General features: G+C 44.8%; 5 protein-coding genes across 10 annotated transcripts in view; 2 read left to right on the top strand and 3 right to left on the bottom strand.

Annotated features, from left to right (window-relative positions):
* Positions 1-19,776, top strand: part of LOC125770057 (MOXD1 homolog 2-like) — a 503,823-nt gene that overhangs the window by 470,130 nt on the left and 13,917 nt on the right. For all 6 annotated transcript variants that reach the window (XR_007419137.1, XR_007419135.1, XR_007419133.1 and 3 more), the window contains exons 18-19: positions 3,871-4,027; positions 10,461-10,656. The gene's annotated coding sequence lies outside the window, so the exon portion shown is untranslated. The remainder of the gene's footprint in view (positions 1-3,870; positions 4,028-10,460; positions 10,657-19,776) is intronic.
* Positions 6,890-8,613, top strand: LOC125769569 (uncharacterized). The gene is made up of 2 exons (XM_049438301.1): positions 6,890-7,385; positions 7,868-8,613. Exons 1-2 carry the CDS (start codon positions 6,890-6,892, stop codon positions 8,611-8,613), a joined length of 1,242 nt encoding a protein of 413 aa, XP_049294258.1.
* On the bottom strand, positions 9,694-11,083 carry LOC125769568 (peritrophin-48-like). The gene has a single exon (XM_049438300.1). It carries the CDS (start codon positions 11,030-11,032, stop codon positions 9,695-9,697), a length of 1,338 nt encoding a protein of 445 aa, XP_049294257.1. The 5' UTR covers positions 11,033-11,083; the 3' UTR covers position 9,694.
* LOC125770053 (multiple epidermal growth factor-like domains protein 10) lies at positions 11,473-15,140 on the bottom strand. Its single transcript, XM_049439234.1, has one exon. The coding sequence runs from the start codon at positions 15,130-15,132 to the stop codon at positions 11,578-11,580; it is 3,555 nt and encodes a 1,184-aa protein (XP_049295191.1). The 5' UTR covers positions 15,133-15,140; the 3' UTR covers positions 11,473-11,577.
* Positions 15,708-19,665, bottom strand: LOC125770054 (multiple epidermal growth factor-like domains protein 11). Its single transcript, XM_049439236.1, has one exon. The coding sequence runs from the start codon at positions 18,735-18,737 to the stop codon at positions 15,720-15,722; it is 3,018 nt and encodes a 1,005-aa protein (XP_049295193.1). The 5' UTR covers positions 18,738-19,665; the 3' UTR covers positions 15,708-15,719.

Here is a 19,776-nt window from a genome sequence, read left to right as displayed (position 1 = left end):
GATTGAACTTTTTGTTCCCCCGTTACCAACAAACATCCGACAAGGAGTTCAAGGGAACTGCTCTCCCACATCTCGATGGGGTGATTATGTTTGCTTTGGATAATAACCAAATAGGAAATCACAAAAAAGATCCCCTTCACACATACTATCATCCCCTCCATCCCTTATTTGATGGGAAATAAACAAATCTCAATACGGGTTAGAAAGCAAACGAAAAACGAGAAAATTCCTTCAAACATGATGTTTGGTATGGAAAAGATTGTATCCTTCCGAAGGCACTTTTTCCCATTTTTCTTCTGGACCATGTGTATTGATACTTGGTTGGATACGAAATCAAACTAAAGGCTACCCTTTTTCTTGCTCTACCAACACATACAAGCAGTGTAAGAGCTTTGCAATATAATAGGCCAAAAAAAGTTCCACCTCACAAACCATCACAGAGAACCGTCGTGTGTGTGAAGTTTTCCCCTTGTTTTGTAACGAATTCTAAGAAATTGGTGCTTCGATTCGGAGTGTGTTGGATGAAAAATTACTTTCCCATTTGTTTCCTACCTGGTTTTGCCACCGACTAGTGACATTTCAGGTTGATAAATATCTTTTGCACCATTTTCGCACATGTTACGAGAGCTCGGGATACGAGTCGGATTTTATTACTGTGAAGGACATTTTGGTAAAAGTTATTTTTTGTTTCTCCCAACATATCACAATCGAAAATGAGACTTTTTTTGTTGGTTGTAGTCACTTCCAGAACACAAAAACACTGTGTAGCAGTGATTTGCGGCTAAAAATAGAAAACACATTACACCAGAACCCGAAGCCCCACTGCTGGCATGGAGCTGATGGTATTCACACCCGGTTGGAATGCTGTTCCAAGAAATGGCGAGGTGTTTGGGATCCTCCTCGAACCCGAAATTGAAGTTTGCAGAAAATCAATAGTTGATTACTTCATTCGGGATATGGTTCTAGCTGGACAATCTCTACCTTTCATGCACTCATCTGCTTAGTAGTATAGATGAAACCTGCTATTACCATTATTATTACTGTCTACGTTTACAACACTCTGTCCTTAGTGGCATTGGTCCGGTGAGTGTGGGAATATGGTTATGATAACATTGAAAGTCACTCATCTAACTCCCTTTTTAAACAGGAACGCTTCGCACAAAGAAATGGCCATCTTGTTGGGTTAGGCAAGCAAGTAAACAAACAAAGTACAACATCGTAAAATGCATACATGCGAAGGAAAAGACTTGTTTCATCTAATGCTACTCTCTGTGTTTCGTACAATGAAGCAAGTATTTGCAAGGAACTCCTCTTGTGTGGTAAGGCTTTGAGACTACAAGCTGATCCAGAGAGTTGGGAGAGTTAGTACGGTAAGCGGGAATGGTTTTTTTTTTTTTGATAAATTTCCTTTTCAATTGAAAGGACTTCAACCAAAAGCCTGTCATATTTCGAATTTGAAAATGTGTTCTGTTCATAGTTTTCGATACCTTCCCTATTTTTTGTACTATTTGTTTTTGGTCTACTATTGTACTTGTCTTCAGGTTCAGGTCTTCGTTCGCTTAGAAAAAGATTTTTCCTATTTCCCAAACCTGCTATTCAAAAGCGGCGTCCACACCAAACAATGACCGGAAAACAAATTTTCTCATCCAAGCAGAAGCGTCCAGATAAGGACGGTATACGCTTTGCATGCTGTGGCTTTTGAGCACACACACCATTTCCGGGTTTTTTGGTTCGAAGCAAAGCATTGTTTCCCTTTGTTCAGTGGGAATGGTACAAATTCCATTTATGATGGTGTTCACGTGTTTGCAAAAGTTCAAATATTCGTCATTCGTCATCAGGATGGCGAAGTGAAGAAAGCGCGCCATTGTTGCAAAATGGGAAATTGGCAGCTTGAGAGCGACCATCTTCATTCCAATTAATCCCATAAATTTTCCATTCCCCATCTATGAATGGGTAACGTAAAGATAGCATTGTAGCGTTGATGAAAACAGTAAAAGTAATCTAATTTCTATTAAGTTTTTATTTTTTCGTAGACAAATAGAGCGAATATGCTTGAGAAGACAACCGAAAAAATGCAAAAGCAAATGTCCTCGATAGGGTTCAGTGAAATATTCCAGTGAAAAACGAATTACATTTTTACATGTCTATCCACATGCCAACTTCAACAAAGTTATATACGTTCAAGCTTTGTAAATTCTCCATTTGCTGGATTTCTTTCTTCTTTTCCCTTTTGTTGGGGAAACAGATCCCGCTCTGGCTGTTACTATTCCAGCTCACCGTTTTGTCAAGATGTGAAGACGTTTTAATCCAATTTAGCGGGATTTCGTTGCAAAAAGATTCTTTCTACGGGCTGGTTTTTGGGGGGAAATTCGGAAAGCCTAAAAATAATCCCCTCATTTTTGTGCGATGTAATCCCACATGTCAATACAACTTTAGAAATAGGACGCGATGCGTGTGTGTGGATCTGTACGCGATAGGTTCTTTGCTGCAATACAATCAATTTGACAAGATAATGCTCACCAGTGACTCACTCTAACTGGAAGAAGGTAAAGATTGACAAAAGGATCACGCTACTTTCCTGTAGGATTTTTCACTTACACAACCACGTGAAAAGGAACGTCGTTTCGACGTTTCGACTACTGTCAAACATCGGTTTTTGTAGCTAGCCGTCTGCAATTAGGCTCGTTAGGTTAAATGGTAGAACAAGAAAAACTGCAAGCTGGCCTATTAGTTGGACATTTCAATATCCTTTGAAGAGATTAAAACTTTATCACCAATATTATGCTGCAGGTTAAGTCGGAAAATATCCAAAAACAATTTTCTTGTAGCAGTTAATAACGTTTGTAATGAAATTATAAAATTATCTCTCTCCAATGGAGTGCCATTTCCCCAAAAAAAAATCCCACACTATCACTACATCAAGAACACACGTGACACACAGTACAGCGAGGCCACTTTCGGTGAATAGAATTTCTGACCTTAAAAAGCAACTTCCCTCGACGTGTAACATCTGTCCTCTAGCAGTGTTGCAGCTTAGGTTGCAGCAATCATGAACAGCCTCATCGCATGAAAAAACCCGACCCGATGGCGAGCTGCAACAGTTCCAGTTTTGTCTGACTGCGGTTTGCACGAGTGCTGCCGCTAAAGAGCAATTAATTATCTCGCTTACGCTCTAGCCACGATGCGAAGGATTTTCCGGCATACCAGTGACTGCCGGCGGTGGCAGTGCTGTGCAACGATCTCTACAAGCATTCCAGCCCGGCTGGCAGGAAAGGGTATAAATTATGAACCCCTGCCCGATGTGCGATGTATCTTTCAAAAAGAGTTGACAAAATACTCCCGAAAAAAGGTCCCACTAGACAAGGAGCGGTGATGGTGCTGGAGTGGTTTGAATTTTTCATTTTCCTTTTTCTTCGTTTTGGTTTTGCCTTTTTATTCTTCCGATCTGCAAGTTTTTTTTTTGGGAGCAGTTGACAAAAAAACTGCACACCACAACGCGACAACAACAGTTGCTGCGACATGGGCCATAAACAATCTAACGGGTCATGAAAGAGGATCCGTGAGGTAAGGATTCTGAGAAGGATAGTGAGGGAAAGGATATGCTGAGGGTAGCAGCATGACATTTAGGACGTTATTATTTCAACGCCCACAATTAATTATGCGTAACGACGAGACGACGACTGCTGACATGACATGGTACTAATGTTTTTTCTTGTACTCGCGTATGCGTGTGTGTGTGTGTCACTAACTTTTCCTCTTGCTTTTGGAAAAAAGGGAAATTTCTTTTGCTAGAGGTTAGAAGGTTAAGATCCTTTTATTTCGTCATCTCATCTCATCCACTAACCGTTGCTTAACTTTCTTTTTTTTCAGATAAGGATTGAGCCTCTTCTGATATCTGCATAGCATTGACGTTCACCCGAGATCCGGAAGATTAATCGTTGCGTAATGACGTTAGTGAGATGCGGAAATTCTCGCGTATCAATACGAGTTCGAGTGAAGCTATTTCTACTACAATGTTCAATCAAAGGTTCGTTAAAACATTATTTATTTACATACAACTTATCTTAGCTAACTTCAATCACATCTACACCATCTCCGGTTCTGCTTCTCGTCCAAGAATTGGTCGACAGCGATTCACATCACCGATCATGCACATGGAAAATCGCTCACTGAACACCTTGAACCGGTCACACTCACGTTCCGCCGCAATCCACAGCGTACAGGTAACGAACCGAGTGCAGAACTGTGGATGTGGTAATACACCAAATACCACATTATTCTTACGGCAGATGTCACTCGGTAGTGGGACAATATCCTCCGGCGCGATGGTGGTCGTGGTCGGTAGCAGTGTTACGGTGCACGAGTTTAGATCCCCTGGGAGACATATGAACAGACGCTCGGAGAACACGTATCCACGTCGGCAGGTACGTTCGCGGGCACGTCCCAACAGGCAACTAACGTACTTGTTACAGTCTTCCGGATGTACCATCGTTCCCAACACTATACCGCGGCACATGTCCCCTGGTAGCGGTACCTCTTCGCCCTCCTTCCGACACGTACGCTGATTGCCCGGTACACAGGTGATCTCGTCCAAATCGAAGATAGTGTCCTGGGGACATGTTTCCTCGGTGGCAACTTCCTTGTAGCAGCTGATGTACTTGAAGCAACTGCTCGGATGCTCCAGTATGCCAATCAGCAAACCTTTGCAGACATTTTCACTTGCCTCCTCCTTAGATTCAAGGCTTTCGTTGCTATCTGGAGTTGGCGCTGGTTGGGGACTATTACCTCCACCACCTCCACCACCACCACCGCCAGGACGATTGCTTCCACCTGGACGATGGAACGGTTCCTCCATATGCACATGTTCGCTAACTGCTAACACGGCTCCCACCAACATTCCAACAGTGATAAGTACCGAAAATGTCTTCATGGCTTCAATGTCCCTCACAATGTTTCTCCACTGAACTAACTTGTTGCAGGTGTTTTAGATTTGTGTATGATCCCACCGTACGATAAGTACTGTTTATATACAAACTTCTCGAGACATCGAACAGTCGATCCGATTTATCGTAAATCATCACTCAAACAATAAGCCACACAGATTATGTGCTTTATTTAGAGGTCACTGATAAGGTTTCCAGAAACTCGTACTACATTTCACTTAAGGTATGCCAATAATACGAGCTACCATATCCGGATGGCTGGACTTTGTGATGTTTATGACCTAGTCTAAAATCTGCTCTTCCCGTTGTATAGCCTGATAGCCGATCGAAGGTTAAAAATATCCCTCGAATCATACTCAAATCACGGGTAAAAGAAACGGTGCCAAATCATTCCAGATAGTGGTGAAAATATGGGTTTTTAATAGAATTGTCTTATCAATGACAAACAGTTTTTAAAAGCGATCAGCATTCCGATTACACATTTTGGTGGCCCGAGGGTGATCCAAAAAGAAAGAGAGCAAACATTAATGGAGGAGAGGTACGAAAACAATCGTTGTTTAAAATGTGCCAAGTAATAGACAATCGATGTTAACAGCTGAATCACCGAATCGTTTAACCATACGGCACGATTCCACGTGTCCCGTGGAATTTAAACTGAAACGATGCAAGCTAAGCCTGCGTCACCGATTGAAACATTTCACTGAGCGGCTTAGCGCCATACGGTATGCAATCGCAATACACTCCACGCACAGTGAGACATTTCTTTCAGATAGCGGACAATTCAGACGCCATTTTTTGAAATTTTTTTGGCTAAGGCTCAAATAAGGACCCCCCCTCTCACGGTCACTCATCTGTGTGACAATTTTTCGTACAGAGTGGTTTGGAGGCTATGCAATGTGACCTAAATTTAATTTTTGTTAAATTACAAAAAACATTGTAAGGGGGTTTTTGCTTATTTTTGGCCCAACTTTGCCCCATAACTCGGTCGGTATCCAACGGATCGCCACACTTAAACCAGTGGTCGATAGATGGCACCAATGGCTACATTTTCTTCTTGGACAGCCATGCCCTCAGATGTCTGTGCCAGAAGTTATTCGAGGAACCAAGTTCCTTACCCTGTTTGAGAAAATGTAAAACTTTCCTCATTTTTGCACCAACTTTTGCCTATAACTCGGTCGGTATCCAACGGATCGCCACACTTTAACCAGTGGTCGATAGATGGCACCAATGGCTACATTTTCTTCTTGGACGGCCATGCCCTCAGATGTCTGTGCCAGAAGTTATTCGAAGAACCAAGTTCCATACCCTGTTTGAGAAAATGTAAAATTTTCCTCATTTTTGCACCAACTTTTGCCTATAACTCGGTCGGTATCCAACGGATCGCCACACTTTAACCAGTGGTCGATAGATGGCACCAATGGCTACATTTTCTTCTTGGACGGCCATGCCCTCAGGTGTCTGTACCTCGACAATATAAAAAGCACGCAACCGTCACAATTACGATTGGGACCACCCTGCGCGAAAAATAATCACTCAAAAGAATGACCGTGAGGGGTGGTCCTTATTTCAGTCTTTAGCCGTTTTTTTCTTTCTTTTTAGTTCTCTTAATGTAAATTTGTTTATTTGTAAGTTGCGTCAAAAAATCTCATAAATTCTTGTGCAGTTTTTACATTGTTTCTGCCCAACAGCTTCAAACTAGTCGGGCCTCAACAACAACCTGCAATATCTTGCTTTTATCTACATTTACAACTGGGAAAGCCCTTTACTATTCCTTCCGGTGAAATAAGTATAGTTCTGTTCCCGGAAAACTACAGCTCGAGGTTTTTATCCAGTTTATCTATCATGTAGATCGCTTATCGAATGAAATTGTCTCTTAAAAGAAGCTACACCATTCAGTTATCTCAGTAGTTTACGTTGTGGTACGATCGTACAAACAGCACCCCGAGATGGCGGTTAACGTGTTGTACGTTGCTTTGATTGTCTGTTCCTTGTGGAACACACCTGTCGTTAATGGGGTGGATCTTAACGTGTTGTGCCAAGACGTTCGTTTCGCTACTTTCCCGCATCCAAACGATTGCCGACAGTACGTGCTGTGCATTCTTTCGGCGCCAGTTGTGGTGCCGTGTCCAGCCGGATACGTATTCCATCCGGAGGTGCAGTTTTGTGTACAAGAGTCACAGTACCAGTGTGATTTGGGTGCCAAAGTTACAACCACCACGCCCGAACCACAGTCCACTACCACATTGGAACCGGAGTGCGTTCGACGTCCAACCTGGGAATCATTCTTCTGCGATGGCGTACGTCGGCGACTCGTCACAAATCCCATGAACTGCACCCAATACATCCACTGCCAAACGGATCCACCGAGGAATCATCTTTGTCCAGCAGGAACTGTCTTTAATGATTTGTACCAAGACTGTCTGTCTGGAGACACCCAGTCCTGTATGTTGGCCACCGTGGGTGAAAGCTTTTGCACTAATCGTACAGATGGCAGTTACGCTCACCCATATCAATGTAATCGATTCATCTCCTGCGTACAGCAACAGCTACGGCTCGAATCTTGTCCACCTTTCTATGTGTTCGATTCAACCGTAGGACACTGTGTGAAAGGAAGCGTGCTAACGTGTTCCAGCCTGTTGAATTAATGATAAGAGAAGTATGGAAGGGCGAGTGGTGGACACGAGTGGTACTTTAAATAAAATGCACGAATTTGATCGCATGTGCTGATATCTCTAGAGAATTAGAAGCATTTGTTTTATCGGAAATTGAAAACCACTTAAGGAAGGATGATGCGAAGTTCAACCTTAAATACGAACATCTGATGATTGTCTCGATCAGTTAGATACTTGCATCCACAATGAAGTTTGTGTTTAGTATCATTTTGTTTGCGGCATTCTGTTTAATGTCTACAAACGGCGAGACAGCTGAGTCCTGTGTAGAAGAAAATGAGCTAACGGCAAATCCATCCAGCTGCAGCCAATATTATCGCTGTCTGAGCGGTGAACGTATTCTGTTCAGCTGCACTGAGAATAAGCTGTTCAATCCCACTACTAAACGATGTGTAGCATCCGACACCTACTCCTGCGATGAACAGCAACCAGAGTTGTTGTCAACGTCAGCACCATCAGCATATTGTCTGGCGAATAAAAATGGACTTGTGGCACATGCATCCGATTGCGATAAATTCGTAGTGTGTGAGGATGGTATCGAGAAGATCCACACCTGTCCACAGGGTGAACAATTTTCCTGGAAGAAACTAGCATGTGGCGTCGACTTTCCTTGCGGAGAGTACGTTGAAAGGCAAGGTACATCGTTGGAAGCGGTTGCATGTGCCAAACAAACGCTACTGCTGGCAAAACATCCTTACGACGTTGATAAGTATGTAGACTGCAAGGATAAGGAGCTCCGGAGCTGTGATAATGGTGCCATATTCCGCTGGAACTATCAACGCTGCCTACCTGGTGTGGTATCGACCAATGAACTGAAGAGTGCATCGCCTAATTGTGGCGCCTTTGGGCAAAGCTCTCACCCTTATCTTTGTGAGAAGTACTTCAAGTGTTTTTTCTGGATCTCGTCACTAAAGTCATGCCCTCTTGGTATGATCTACAATGCAACGCAGGAAGTTTGTACTTCAGGGGACTTTCAAACATGTTCATTTGCACAAAACTAACATAGATTTTAGCAATATACCTGTTCCCATGAATAACAGACACGCGTGTACAAATACCAACACAGTTCGTTTATTTAACTAACCTACCTAACACCAGGCCGGATGTTTCTCACGTGTTTATACTACCATCGATAAGATATCCCTCATCCGAACAGGTACAATCTAATCATGGGAGGCTTTCGTTGTAACAACACTACACAACTACAAGCATCAGCGTATCTTCAAGCGTTCTTATCACAGGGTATAGCAGAGTACAACCATGAGCAGCACTTTCAATGCCAGTGTCAAATAGGGTGTCCTGGTCATCGTGTCATCAAACGATGCTTGCTCTATCGTTCTTGTATTACATTTGCTCGTGTTTTTGACTTCCGTTTCACTGCTGCAATCAAGAAAGGTATCGCGTTGTTAACATCAAAATACAGCGTTCAGAAAACGAAGTAAAACAAAACTCGAATCATGTCACACACCTGGCACAACACAATGTTTCGGAACTTATCGTTCTTCGGGGACTTAGAAAGGTAGGTCCTCGTCGTCTTTCTCCTGGATCCAACCGTTCGATGAAGCTCTCTCCTCGTACCTCAATACTATCTAGGCAAATACTGATCACAATGAGAAGCCACCACACTGACAGCTTCATGTCGCTGCGCTTACTGAGCTATTTATTCAGCGAAACCATCACCCCCTGGAGTTACGTGCTACGAATGATCGTCTTATCAGTTTGCCGCAGCAACGATAAGTAAGCAGACGCCAAGACTGTGATAAGCATGCGTTTATTGATTCATATATCCACTTGTGGAACGTATTCCCTTAAACATTTACAGCAGTGTGCAAGTCCACTGATTACCGGGAGCGAAGCGTCCTAGATCATTAACGAAGATGACGTTCGGTGGACAAGACTGCATCTCTATGACACGATTAATGCATCGAATGAATTGAAAGCACATCAGCGAATGAGTGTAAAATTCTTCCGGACGATTTACATTATACTGATTGGAGGCTTTGTATGATATCTGGAGTCAACGTCAACGATCTTTCCTATTGAACAGCGCAGTGTGGACGTGGTACTTTTGAGACGTGTTTTTCAAAATTCCATCAGCGTGTCCAACGCCCGTATCGTCGAAGAACAAGTATTGGAATTGCCTGCTACACATCTTTGCGTTGGTGCACGAAAAATAGTTCCTGGATCACAGTTCTCCACAATTGGTCGTGAATTTTGACAACGAATGAACGATTGGCAGTTGGTTGGATGTGGATAAACTTGACCATCCGGACGTCCGACGCACATTCGTTCAACAGGATCGTAAGTGCATGCGTATGGCATTCCTGGCACACATGCCTGCACGTCTGGACGCAGGATCTCTCCAAGAGGGCACTCAACGATGGTCACGATTTGCGCTGCACAACGGATGAAGACCTGACAGAAGTTCGGATGTTCGATCACCCATCCATTGGGTTTGTCGTAACAAGCGTCTACGATGAACTCGCAGGTTTGATAGTTTCCTGGTCGACAAGTACCGCTCAGACCGTACATAATCTTACCCTCAATGCAGTTCCATGTAATTGGTACACCGCGATTACATCGAACGAACCGATTGCAGCTGTCTGGATAGGGAATTATTGTACCATTCTCCTTCCCCTCGCATACTGCCTCCATAGGCAGAAACTTACAGGAATCTGCATCCCCAGGAGCACAGCTTTGAACGTAGTCGTTAAAGATCTCACCAGCTGGGCATGCCGTTATCAATGGAATACTTTTTTCACACTTTACGAACAAATTACATTTGTTCGGATGTTTAACTATTTCATCATCGGATTGATTACTGCATATGCTTTCGTGTGTTTTGCAGGTTTCCGTATTTCCCACTACACATCTACCGAGCAAGTTATGGTAAACTTCTCCCTGCGAGCAATCGACGACCGTGGTTGAACTGTGCGAACATTCTAGATATCTGGAACAATTGCTGGGATGAGGAAACAATCCTTCGGAATGACCTTGACAGGTTTTGTTGATTTCCGGCAGCTCACAGGACGTCCGATTACCAGGTAAGCAAGTTTCATCTCTCTGTGACCAAATCTCACCTACTGGGCACGTAAAGCGGTTTACCATGCCGTGTGAACAGAACACAAACTCCCAGCAGATATTCGGATCTGCAAAAAAGCCGTGCGAGCCATCCGCACAGAGCTCCTTCCAGCCTGGTTCCGTATTATTCACACACTGTTCTCGATCACCCGGGATGCAGGAGAGTAAACTTGGTTCAAATACGAATCCTTCCACACATTCATTGATCATAGGTTGACCGTAAAAGCACACAACAAACATTTGGCAAAGGGTCGGATCTGGATGAGGAAGGATCACAATTTGTATATCAGGACAAATGTCCTCTAAGGAAAGTTTGTACTGCGTTGTTTGCGTGATCATTTCTTCCGAAACTACCAAATTGATCAAAAGCAAGAAAAGAGCGCTAGCAAATAATTGTTGCTTCATTGTAACAACTTCAAGTTGGATGATTCTGTGATACTGAAGGCACTACCAGCTAAATTTGGAATATTTATTGGGCGATGCAACTGTCGTCGGTGCATCCCCGTTTAAAAAAGGGGACTTTTCTGTGTTTATCTACCGACGATCATCATCAGCGATATCATTGAAACATATCGATAATATATCAGCAAGAGAGTTCTGGTAAAAAAAAGCTTTGAGAATTTATGATTTCAAAATTGCCATATCACATTGATCTAGTAACAAGCTCTTTCTTCTAACTGGCACTAGTTGTTATAGAAGTTTTATCGTTTGTGATAATTTGTTGCGTTTGATCAAAATTTGATACAACATTACGATTACGATGTTGGTGATATTATTGATTTTCTACCAGCCTCATCGTAACACAGCAAACTTAACCAATGCTGTTTAAGCCATGAGATTAAAATTTTATTAATGCATTTGAAAACAAATAAAGACACATTTATTTAAAGTGGTATGCAAGTCCCTTGATTACCCGGAGCGCAGTTTCGGATGACTCCCACAAAAATCTGGTCCGATGGGCAAGATAGAATTTCCGTATCTCCGTTGGTGCATTGAATGTATAGATGACAAAGCATAGGATGAGTGTAATTTCCATCAGGTCGTCCTTTGCACACCGAAACGATAGGAGCCTCGGTGGTAACTGGTGCCAATGTACAATCATCTGCGTTACCGGTGGCGCATACGAGGAACTCGGGATGCAAGATCTCTCCTTCTGGACAGCGCAGAGCGGACGTAATACCGGAGGTGCATATGAGGAACAGATCACAGCCCTGTGGATGAGGAAGTACTCCATCAGGACGACCAGCACACGTACCATCGAGGAATGAACAGGTATTCCCATTGCCAGCTACACAACTTTGGCTCGTCGCTTGGAAGATAGTTCCGGGACGACAGTTCTCCACCACTGGTTGTGAGTCTTGGCAACGAACGTACTGCTGACAGTCGGTAGGATGCCGGTATTGTCGGTCATTTGGTTTTCCAATGCAAATTTGATCGATCGGTTCCAACTCACACGTCGATGTGTTTCCCGGCGCACAACGCTTATCATCTGGTCGGAGAATTTCTCCCTCTGGACATGAATGAACCGTTTCACCACCATTGCGGCACTCAATAAACTGTCCACAGAGGCTTGGATGCTCGAAGACGGCTCCATCAGGTTGATTTTGGCAAACTCGGTCGAAGAATTTGCACGTTTTCGTATTTCCGGGTTGGCATGATTTGGACAAACCGTGTAGGATCTCTCCTGCTGGACAATCGTTTACTATTGCCTTGCTACCGTTGCATTTTACAAACTGAGTGCAATCATTTGGATGAGGATATATGGTGTTGTCCTTCATATTTGCACACATTTCCTCTATTGAATCGAATTGACAGGAGTCTTCGAGGATCTTACCTGGTACACAGAGCTGCGCTTCTGCGTTAAAGATTTCTCCGTCTGGACACCGCAATGGAGCAGGCCGGTGCGCCAAACACATGATGTAAAGATCACACTCGTTTGGATGTCCAATAATTGTTCCATCCGGTTGATTTGCGCACAAATCATTATCCTTCACACATGACTTAGTGTTTCCTACGATACAGCCTCGTTGTTCTCGATCGAATATAGTTCCTTGAGCACACTGTTCGAATACTGCCACCTTCGAGGCGCAATGAATGTATGCCGTACAAACCAATGGATGTGGAATGATTTCATCAGGACGCCCGACGCACAACCTATCAAACCGCTCGCAAGTGGCTTCATGTCCAGGAACGCAAGAACGCGTTGAAGCATGGTAGATACTTCCAATAGGGCAACTCTCCACAGCTACCTTCTGTCCTTGGCACGACACGAACTTTGAACATTCCGCAGGATGAGGGAAGCGTGTGTAATCGGCCTTGTTTAAGCACATTTGATCAATTGGATGATATTCGCATTTGTTTGCATCTCCCGGCAAACACAACTGAGCTTCTGGAAGAAGAATCTCTCCACTGGGACATGATTGAACTGACATCGATCCTTTCTGACACCAGATGAAATGTCCACAATGGCTCGGATGTTTCAATATTAAACCATCAGGCTGATTTTGGCACACGTTTTCTATCAACTCACATGTGTTGGTATTTCCAGGTCGACAAGATCCACTGCCAGGGTGTAAGACATGTCCATCTGGACAGGCTGATACGATCGCTTGACCGCTATTGCAATGAACAAGCTGAGTGCAATTGTGCGGATGAGGATACGCAGAGCCATGGGGCTTATTCGCACACATAGTTTCTACCGGATGCATCTGACACGTTTCGGCATCACCTGGTGTACAGAATTTAGTTCTGGTGTTAAATATTTCACCTGCAGGGCAATACATCACAGCTGGTTGTTGCATCATACACATGACAATAAGATTGCATTCGTTTGGATGATCCAGCGTTGTTCCATCTGGTTGATCGGTACAGATATTGGTGGCGTGTGTGCAAGTTTCCGTATTGCCTACCACACAACCACTCAATCCTTGCTGGTAGACCGTACCCTGTGCACATTGTTCGAATATTGGCCGGCCAGAGGAGCAATAGATGAAAGCGGTACATTTGGTCGGATGAGGAATGATCCCATCAGGACGTCCGGTACAAATGGTATCAAACTGCTCGCAGGTGGATTCGTTGCCAGGAACACAAGAGCGCGTTAATGCGCTGTATATGCTACCAGCCGGGCAGGTTTGAGTGAGTGCGTTCTGTAAATTACACATTACGAACATTGAGCAATCCGTAGGATGTGGGAAGTTTACTGAATTCATCTGTCCTATGCACATCCTTTCAACTGGCTCAAACTCACAGGTAAGCGAATTTCCCGGCACACAGGATTGAGTATCTGGACGAAGAATTTCCTGATTCGGACATGATTGAATCCTCACTGCACCGCCTTGACACGTAATAAAGATCTCACAAAGGTTCGGATGCGCGATCACCAATCCATCAGGTTGATCTTGGCAGAGGCTGCCGGTCAACTCGCATGTATTGGTATTACCTGGGCGGCAGGATCTAGTAGGAGCGTGTAGAATCTGTCCGATAGGACATTTCATTGCGGCAGGCTCTCCACCATTACAGAGCACAAATTGCGTACAATCATCCGGTCGTGGGTATACCGTACCGCTGGGCGCATTCCGGCACATTGATTCCAGTGGATAAATATGACAGGTGTCGGGATTGCCAGGGGCACAGAACTTGGCTTGCACGTTAAATATCTCGCCTGTCGGACATTGATGAGCATTTGCCGACCCTTCTTGACATGAAATGAACAAATCACACTCATTCGGATGCTTCAGCATTGTTCCATTGCTTGCATCTTGACAAATGCTATCAATACGCACGCACGTTTCCGTATTCCCTGCAACGCATTGCCCTGCCTGTTCCTCGAACACTTCGCCTCGTGGACAATCAATAACAGTGGTCTGTTCTTGATCACACTGCAGATACCTAGTACAGTCAGTTGGATACGCTTGTACGCCATCAGGATGACCTTGGCAGGCGGATTCAATGTGTAGCAATTCGCAGGTATCCCAATTACCCGGTTGACAGGCACCATCTTCCTGTGACCAGATCTCACCAATCGGGCACGAGTACCGTTTTACTTCACCATGCGAACAGAACAGAAACTCCGAACACATAGTTGGATGTTCGTAGAACGCGTACGACACATTGGTACAAAATATATCCCAGTCGGGCTCGATACGTGTCGCACACTGGTTACGATCGCCGTGGATGCAGCTAAATGAGTTCGGATCAAAGATAAACTCTCCAGCACATTGGTAGGTAGTCGGTTTTCCAACTGTACACGTAATGAACACGTGGCAGAGCGAAGGATCCGGATGTGGAAAGATTCCGGCATTTACACCAACACAAAGCGAATCAATCGAAAGATCCGATTTGCTGATCAAATACGGTAATATTTCCTCTGTGCTTGCTGGAACGACCAGTAGCACCAGTAGCAGGAGGATTCCTGCTTGAAGTTTTAACTTTTTCCCCATTGTACCCGCGAGTGGTCACCTCGATACTGAAGTGTGTAACGTGTGAGATGTGGTCATTTAAGATCGATCGCCAATGGTTACGTTATCTGCAATGTTCACTGCCGGAATTGAGTGTCGCGTATCGGACCACGCATCATAGATCGTTTTGGTAAGTTCACTATCGAAAAATTAATTAATTAATTGCCTGAAACAAATTTAAACAAATTGAATACGAAAAGTGAAGATGCTGATTTTAATCTCGAACTGAAAAAGTTCATAATAATGTAATCAGATTGTCCGTTGGAGATATTCTGTCTCGCGGGTTGTTGACGACCTGCAGTTCTGTTTCTGGTTGGCACAATACTTTCATTTTAACACTCTTCGTTCAATTTGTGATTGTTAACGGTAGAAATTTATGAACACTTCAATCGATAAAGCCGATGGTTTTTATAACCAGCCACCTATGTTTATTTGATCCAATTGCTGAGCCTCACTGCTTTCATCAGTTTATCGAAACAATGATAAGAAGTAAGCAGGCGCCCGGACTAAGATAACAACGTATTTATTGATTTATGTATTTGCTTGTAAAACATATTTTTCTAGCCGTTTTACAACGGTATACAGGTCTCCTGATTACCCGGAGCGCAATCTCGAATTGCTCCAACAAAGATCTGGTTCGGCGGACAAGATAGGATCTCCGTATCTCCGTTGGTGCACCGAATGAACAGATAACAAAGCAGAGGATGAGTGTAATTTCCATCAGGTCGTCCTTCGCACACCGAGATGATAGGAGGTTCGGTTGTAACCGGTGCCAATGTACAATCATCAGCGTTACCGGTGGCGCATACGAGGAACTCGGGATGCAAGATCTCTCCTTCTGGACAGCGCAGAGCGGACGTAGTACCGGAGGTGCATATGAGGAACAGTTCACAGCCCTGTGGATGAGGAAGTACTCCATCAGGACGACCAACACATGTACCATCGAGGAATGAGCAGGTATTCCCATTGCCAGCTACGCAACTTTGGCTCGTCGCTTGGAAGATAGTTCCGGGACGACAGTTCTCCACCACTGGTTGTGAGTCTTGGCAACGAACGTACAGCTGACAGTCGGTTGGATGTGGATATATAGTTCCGTCTTGTACGCCGAGGCACATCCGTTCAACGGGCTCAAACTCACATGTAGATGGATTTCCCGGCACACAGAACTGAGCATCTGGTCGGAGGATTTCTCCTGGTGGACACGAATGAACCTGCACTTCTCCGTCCTGACACCAGATAAAATGTCCACAGAGGTTCGGATGCTCTATTACCCATCCATCTGGACGACCCTGACAAATATGGCCGATGAACTCACAGGTGTCCGTATTGCCAGGTCTACAATCGCCGGTCGCAGGGTGTAGAATTTCTCCTGCTGGACAATCGTTTACAATTGCTTGTCCAGCATTACACAAGACAAATAGAGAACAATCGCTCGGATGAGGATAAATCGCTCCGTCAGCCATGTTTTGACACATGGTTTCAACTGGGTGGAATTGGCAGGTGTTCGCATTGCCTGGTACACAGAACTGTGCTTCAACGTTGAGGATCTCACCTGGTGGACATCGTAGCGCAGCGGATAGCTGAGCCACACATAGGATGTAAAGATCGCACTCGTTTGGATGTTCGAGAATTGTTCCATCCGGTTGTCCTACGCACAAACCGTCCGCAGGAACACATGTGTTTGTATTACCAACCACACAGCCGCCTAGTACTTCGTCGAATATGTACCCTGGAGAACACTGTTCGAATACTGCTACGTTTGAAGCGCAATAGATGTAAGCCGTACAAATGGTAGGATGAGGAATGATGCCGTCAGGACGTCCGACACAGATGTTATCAAACCGCTCACAAGTGGCCTGATTGCCAGGAACGCAGGAGCGTGCTTGTGCGTTGTATATGCTACCAGCTGGACAGGCCTGGACGACTGCGTTTTGTCCCTGGCACGACAGAAACAGTGCACAATCAGTAGGATGAGGGAAACGTATGGAATCCGGTTGGCCGATGCACATTAGATCGATTGGAGTGAGTTCGCAAGTGTTTGCATCTCCAGGCACACAAAACTGGGCATCCGGTCGAAGGATCTCTCCAATAGGACATGGGTTAACAGTCGGTCCACCTTCCGTGCACCAGATGAAGAAGTCACAACGGTCGGGATGTGGCAGTACAGTTCCATCGGGTTGATTGGCACACACGCCAGTAAGCGGAGTGCAAGTTTGTGTGTTGCCCGGTATACAGGATTGTGCTGGAGCGCTGAAAATATTTCCTGGTTCACATCCATTATCTGTAGCAACTCCTAGCTGACACAAGATGAATCGCGTACAGTCCGTTGGATGTGGTAAGAAGAGACCACCATCTCGTCCATCGCACATCGTTTCCAGTGGGAACCGTTCGCAGGTGTCGGGGTTGCCTGGAACGCAGAACTGTGCATCAACACGCAGGATCTCGCCTGGTGGACAAGGGTTCACTGCAGCATTGCCTCCCTGGCAAATGATAAACATTCCGCAACGGGTTGGATGCTCCAGCACAGTACCATCCGGTTGCAGTACACAAAGGCCCTCGGTCACGACACAGGTATCACGGTCACCGATGGCACAGGCACCAGTTTGTGGGTTGAAGATCGTATCAGCAGGACAGCTCATGACGGTGGATACACCGTTGTTGCACGAAAGATAAAGTTCGCATGACGTTGGATGAGGTACTACACCTGGTGGACGTCCAATACATGCCGTTTCCACATTGCTGAACTCGCACGTATCGCGATTGCCCGGAACACAAAATCTTATATCTGGACGGAAGATCTCATTTGGTGGGCAGATCAGTACCGAGGCTTCGCCGAGCGAACAGAACACGAACAAATGACACTCGTTCGGATGTGGTCGAAGATCGTTGGCTACTCCACGGCATAAATCTCCAGTCGATTGACAGGTGTCGGTGTTGCCCACTATACAGCGTCCCAGGGTTTCATCGAACACTTCTCCGCGCAGGCACTCCAACACTGCAGTTACACCGTTTGTGCACTGTACAAAGCTCGTACAGACGATCGGATGTGGTAATACACCATCGGGACGACCTTGACAGAGGTTCCCAACGTCCAGCACCTCACAGGTTTCCCGATCACCCGATAGACAGGCACCATCCTTTTGCGACCAGATCTCACCGATCGGACAGGTGAATCGGTTAGCCGTGCCATATGAACAGAACACAAACTCCCAGCACACGTTCGGGTTGGCGTAGAACGCATACGAAACAGCCGCGCACACCTCATTCCAGTCCGGTTCATTTCTTTCCGCACATTCATTTCGATCGCCTGGAATGCAGCGAAGTGAGGACGGATCAAAGACTAATCCTTCAGCGCACTGGTAGACAATCGGTTGCTCAAAAGTGCACGAGATGTACACATGACAGAGGGTCCGATCCGGATGCGGGAAGATCCCAGCGTTCACACCAACACAAACCGATTCGACGGCATGGTCGTTTGCATCAATCGGAAACGTTATAAGATCTGCCGTGCCACCACTAGGACACACTAACAGCAACAACAGCAAGAAGGCCCCGATGCCTTCCAGAAATGGTAATGTTTGTTTCATCGCACTAACGCACAGTTTCGTTGCGTTTTCGACACTGAAACCTTAACCAGGCGGGATGTGTTCATTTATTAGGTGAATCGTCACATGCATTCTGTGCTTCTGATTATCTACCGCCGTTGATCATAATTCGGCCCACTTTAATGTGTTGATAATGTTGTTTTACGAGTTTATCAATGACGGACACCGGAACAGAGATAGGCTGTATCGGGACGCTGTGCAAAAAAAAACAATCCGAAACGAAATGATACGATTGAGCCGCGTGAGGTTTAATAGACTGCCATTGATAGAAACACATCCACTGGTCTGGTTTTACGTAAACCAAACAAAGATAAAGCAGAGTCTCGAGAAAACGGGGGTTAAAGCGATCGAGTTTGTACAACTCTGGAATGAGAATCGAGGAAAAAAGGAAAAGATTCTTTGCTACTGTCAGAGTCTGTCTCTTTCTCTTATGATGAATCGCTCTTGGGAACCTTGATCCGATTTGGTTGGAAATTTCCAAACGATCCAAACGTACGGTACCGCTGTGTGTGTTCTACACGGTACGTTTTCATGACTAATTTTGCTAGTGCTAAATTTGAATCAGTTTGCTAGTTGAAATTAGAGATGAGAATAACAACTCATTTCAGTAAGTCAACTCAGAGTGAATGAGTCGTTATTAGGAGTCAGCTCGTTTAACGACTCATTTCGTTCCTGCTCTGCCTAACTAACAAACCTGTATAAGCGAACAAGCGGGCTAGTCTGATCGACAAAGACATGAAACGGGATCCTCCTCTGCTTAGGTTTAATTTTTTTTTTAATTTTTCAAATTTTTAATTCTTTTTTTTATTTAAAGCATTATTTGAGTAAAAAGAAACTTCTTTCAACCAATTCTCATTAAAATAAATCAATTTTCAAAATTTTGCTGGTCCGGTGGTGCATGTGATAAACGGCGCCAGTCCACACGGCCGGACCGGGTTCAAATCCCATCCGGACCGTTCCCCCGTAGCAAGGACTGGCTATCCGGCTACGTGGTAAAAAAAGTCTAGTAAGCCAGAAATGG

This window comes from Anopheles funestus, chromosome 3RL, assembly GCF_943734845.2.
Source record: "Anopheles funestus chromosome 3RL, idAnoFuneDA-416_04, whole genome shotgun sequence".
Classification (NCBI taxonomy): domain Eukaryota; kingdom Metazoa; phylum Arthropoda; class Insecta; order Diptera; family Culicidae; genus Anopheles; species Anopheles funestus.
Note: the sequence above shows the minus strand (reverse complement) of the source record. Positions and strands in the feature narration are given on the sequence as shown.

Bases quoted from the DNA above. Each gene is read 5' to 3' on its own strand.
- LOC125770054 (XM_049439236.1), bottom strand. From the start codon at position 18,737: ATGAAACAAACATTACCATTTCTGGAAGGCATCGGGGCCTTCTTGCTG.
- LOC125770053 (XM_049439234.1), bottom strand. From the start codon at position 15,132: ATGGGGAAAAAGTTAAAACTTCAAGCAGGAATCCTCCTGCTACTGGTG.
- LOC125769568 (XM_049438300.1), bottom strand. From the start codon at position 11,032: ATGATCACGCAAACAACGCAGTACAAACTTTCCTTAGAGGACATTTGT.
- LOC125769569 (XM_049438301.1), top strand. From the start codon at position 6,890: ATGGCGGTTAACGTGTTGTACGTTGCTTTGATTGTCTGTTCCTTGTGG. The intron at 7,386-7,867 runs GTATGTTGGCCA...ACGGCGAGACAG, and splicing joins GTCTGGAGACACCCAGTCCT to CTGAGTCCTGTGTAGAAGAA.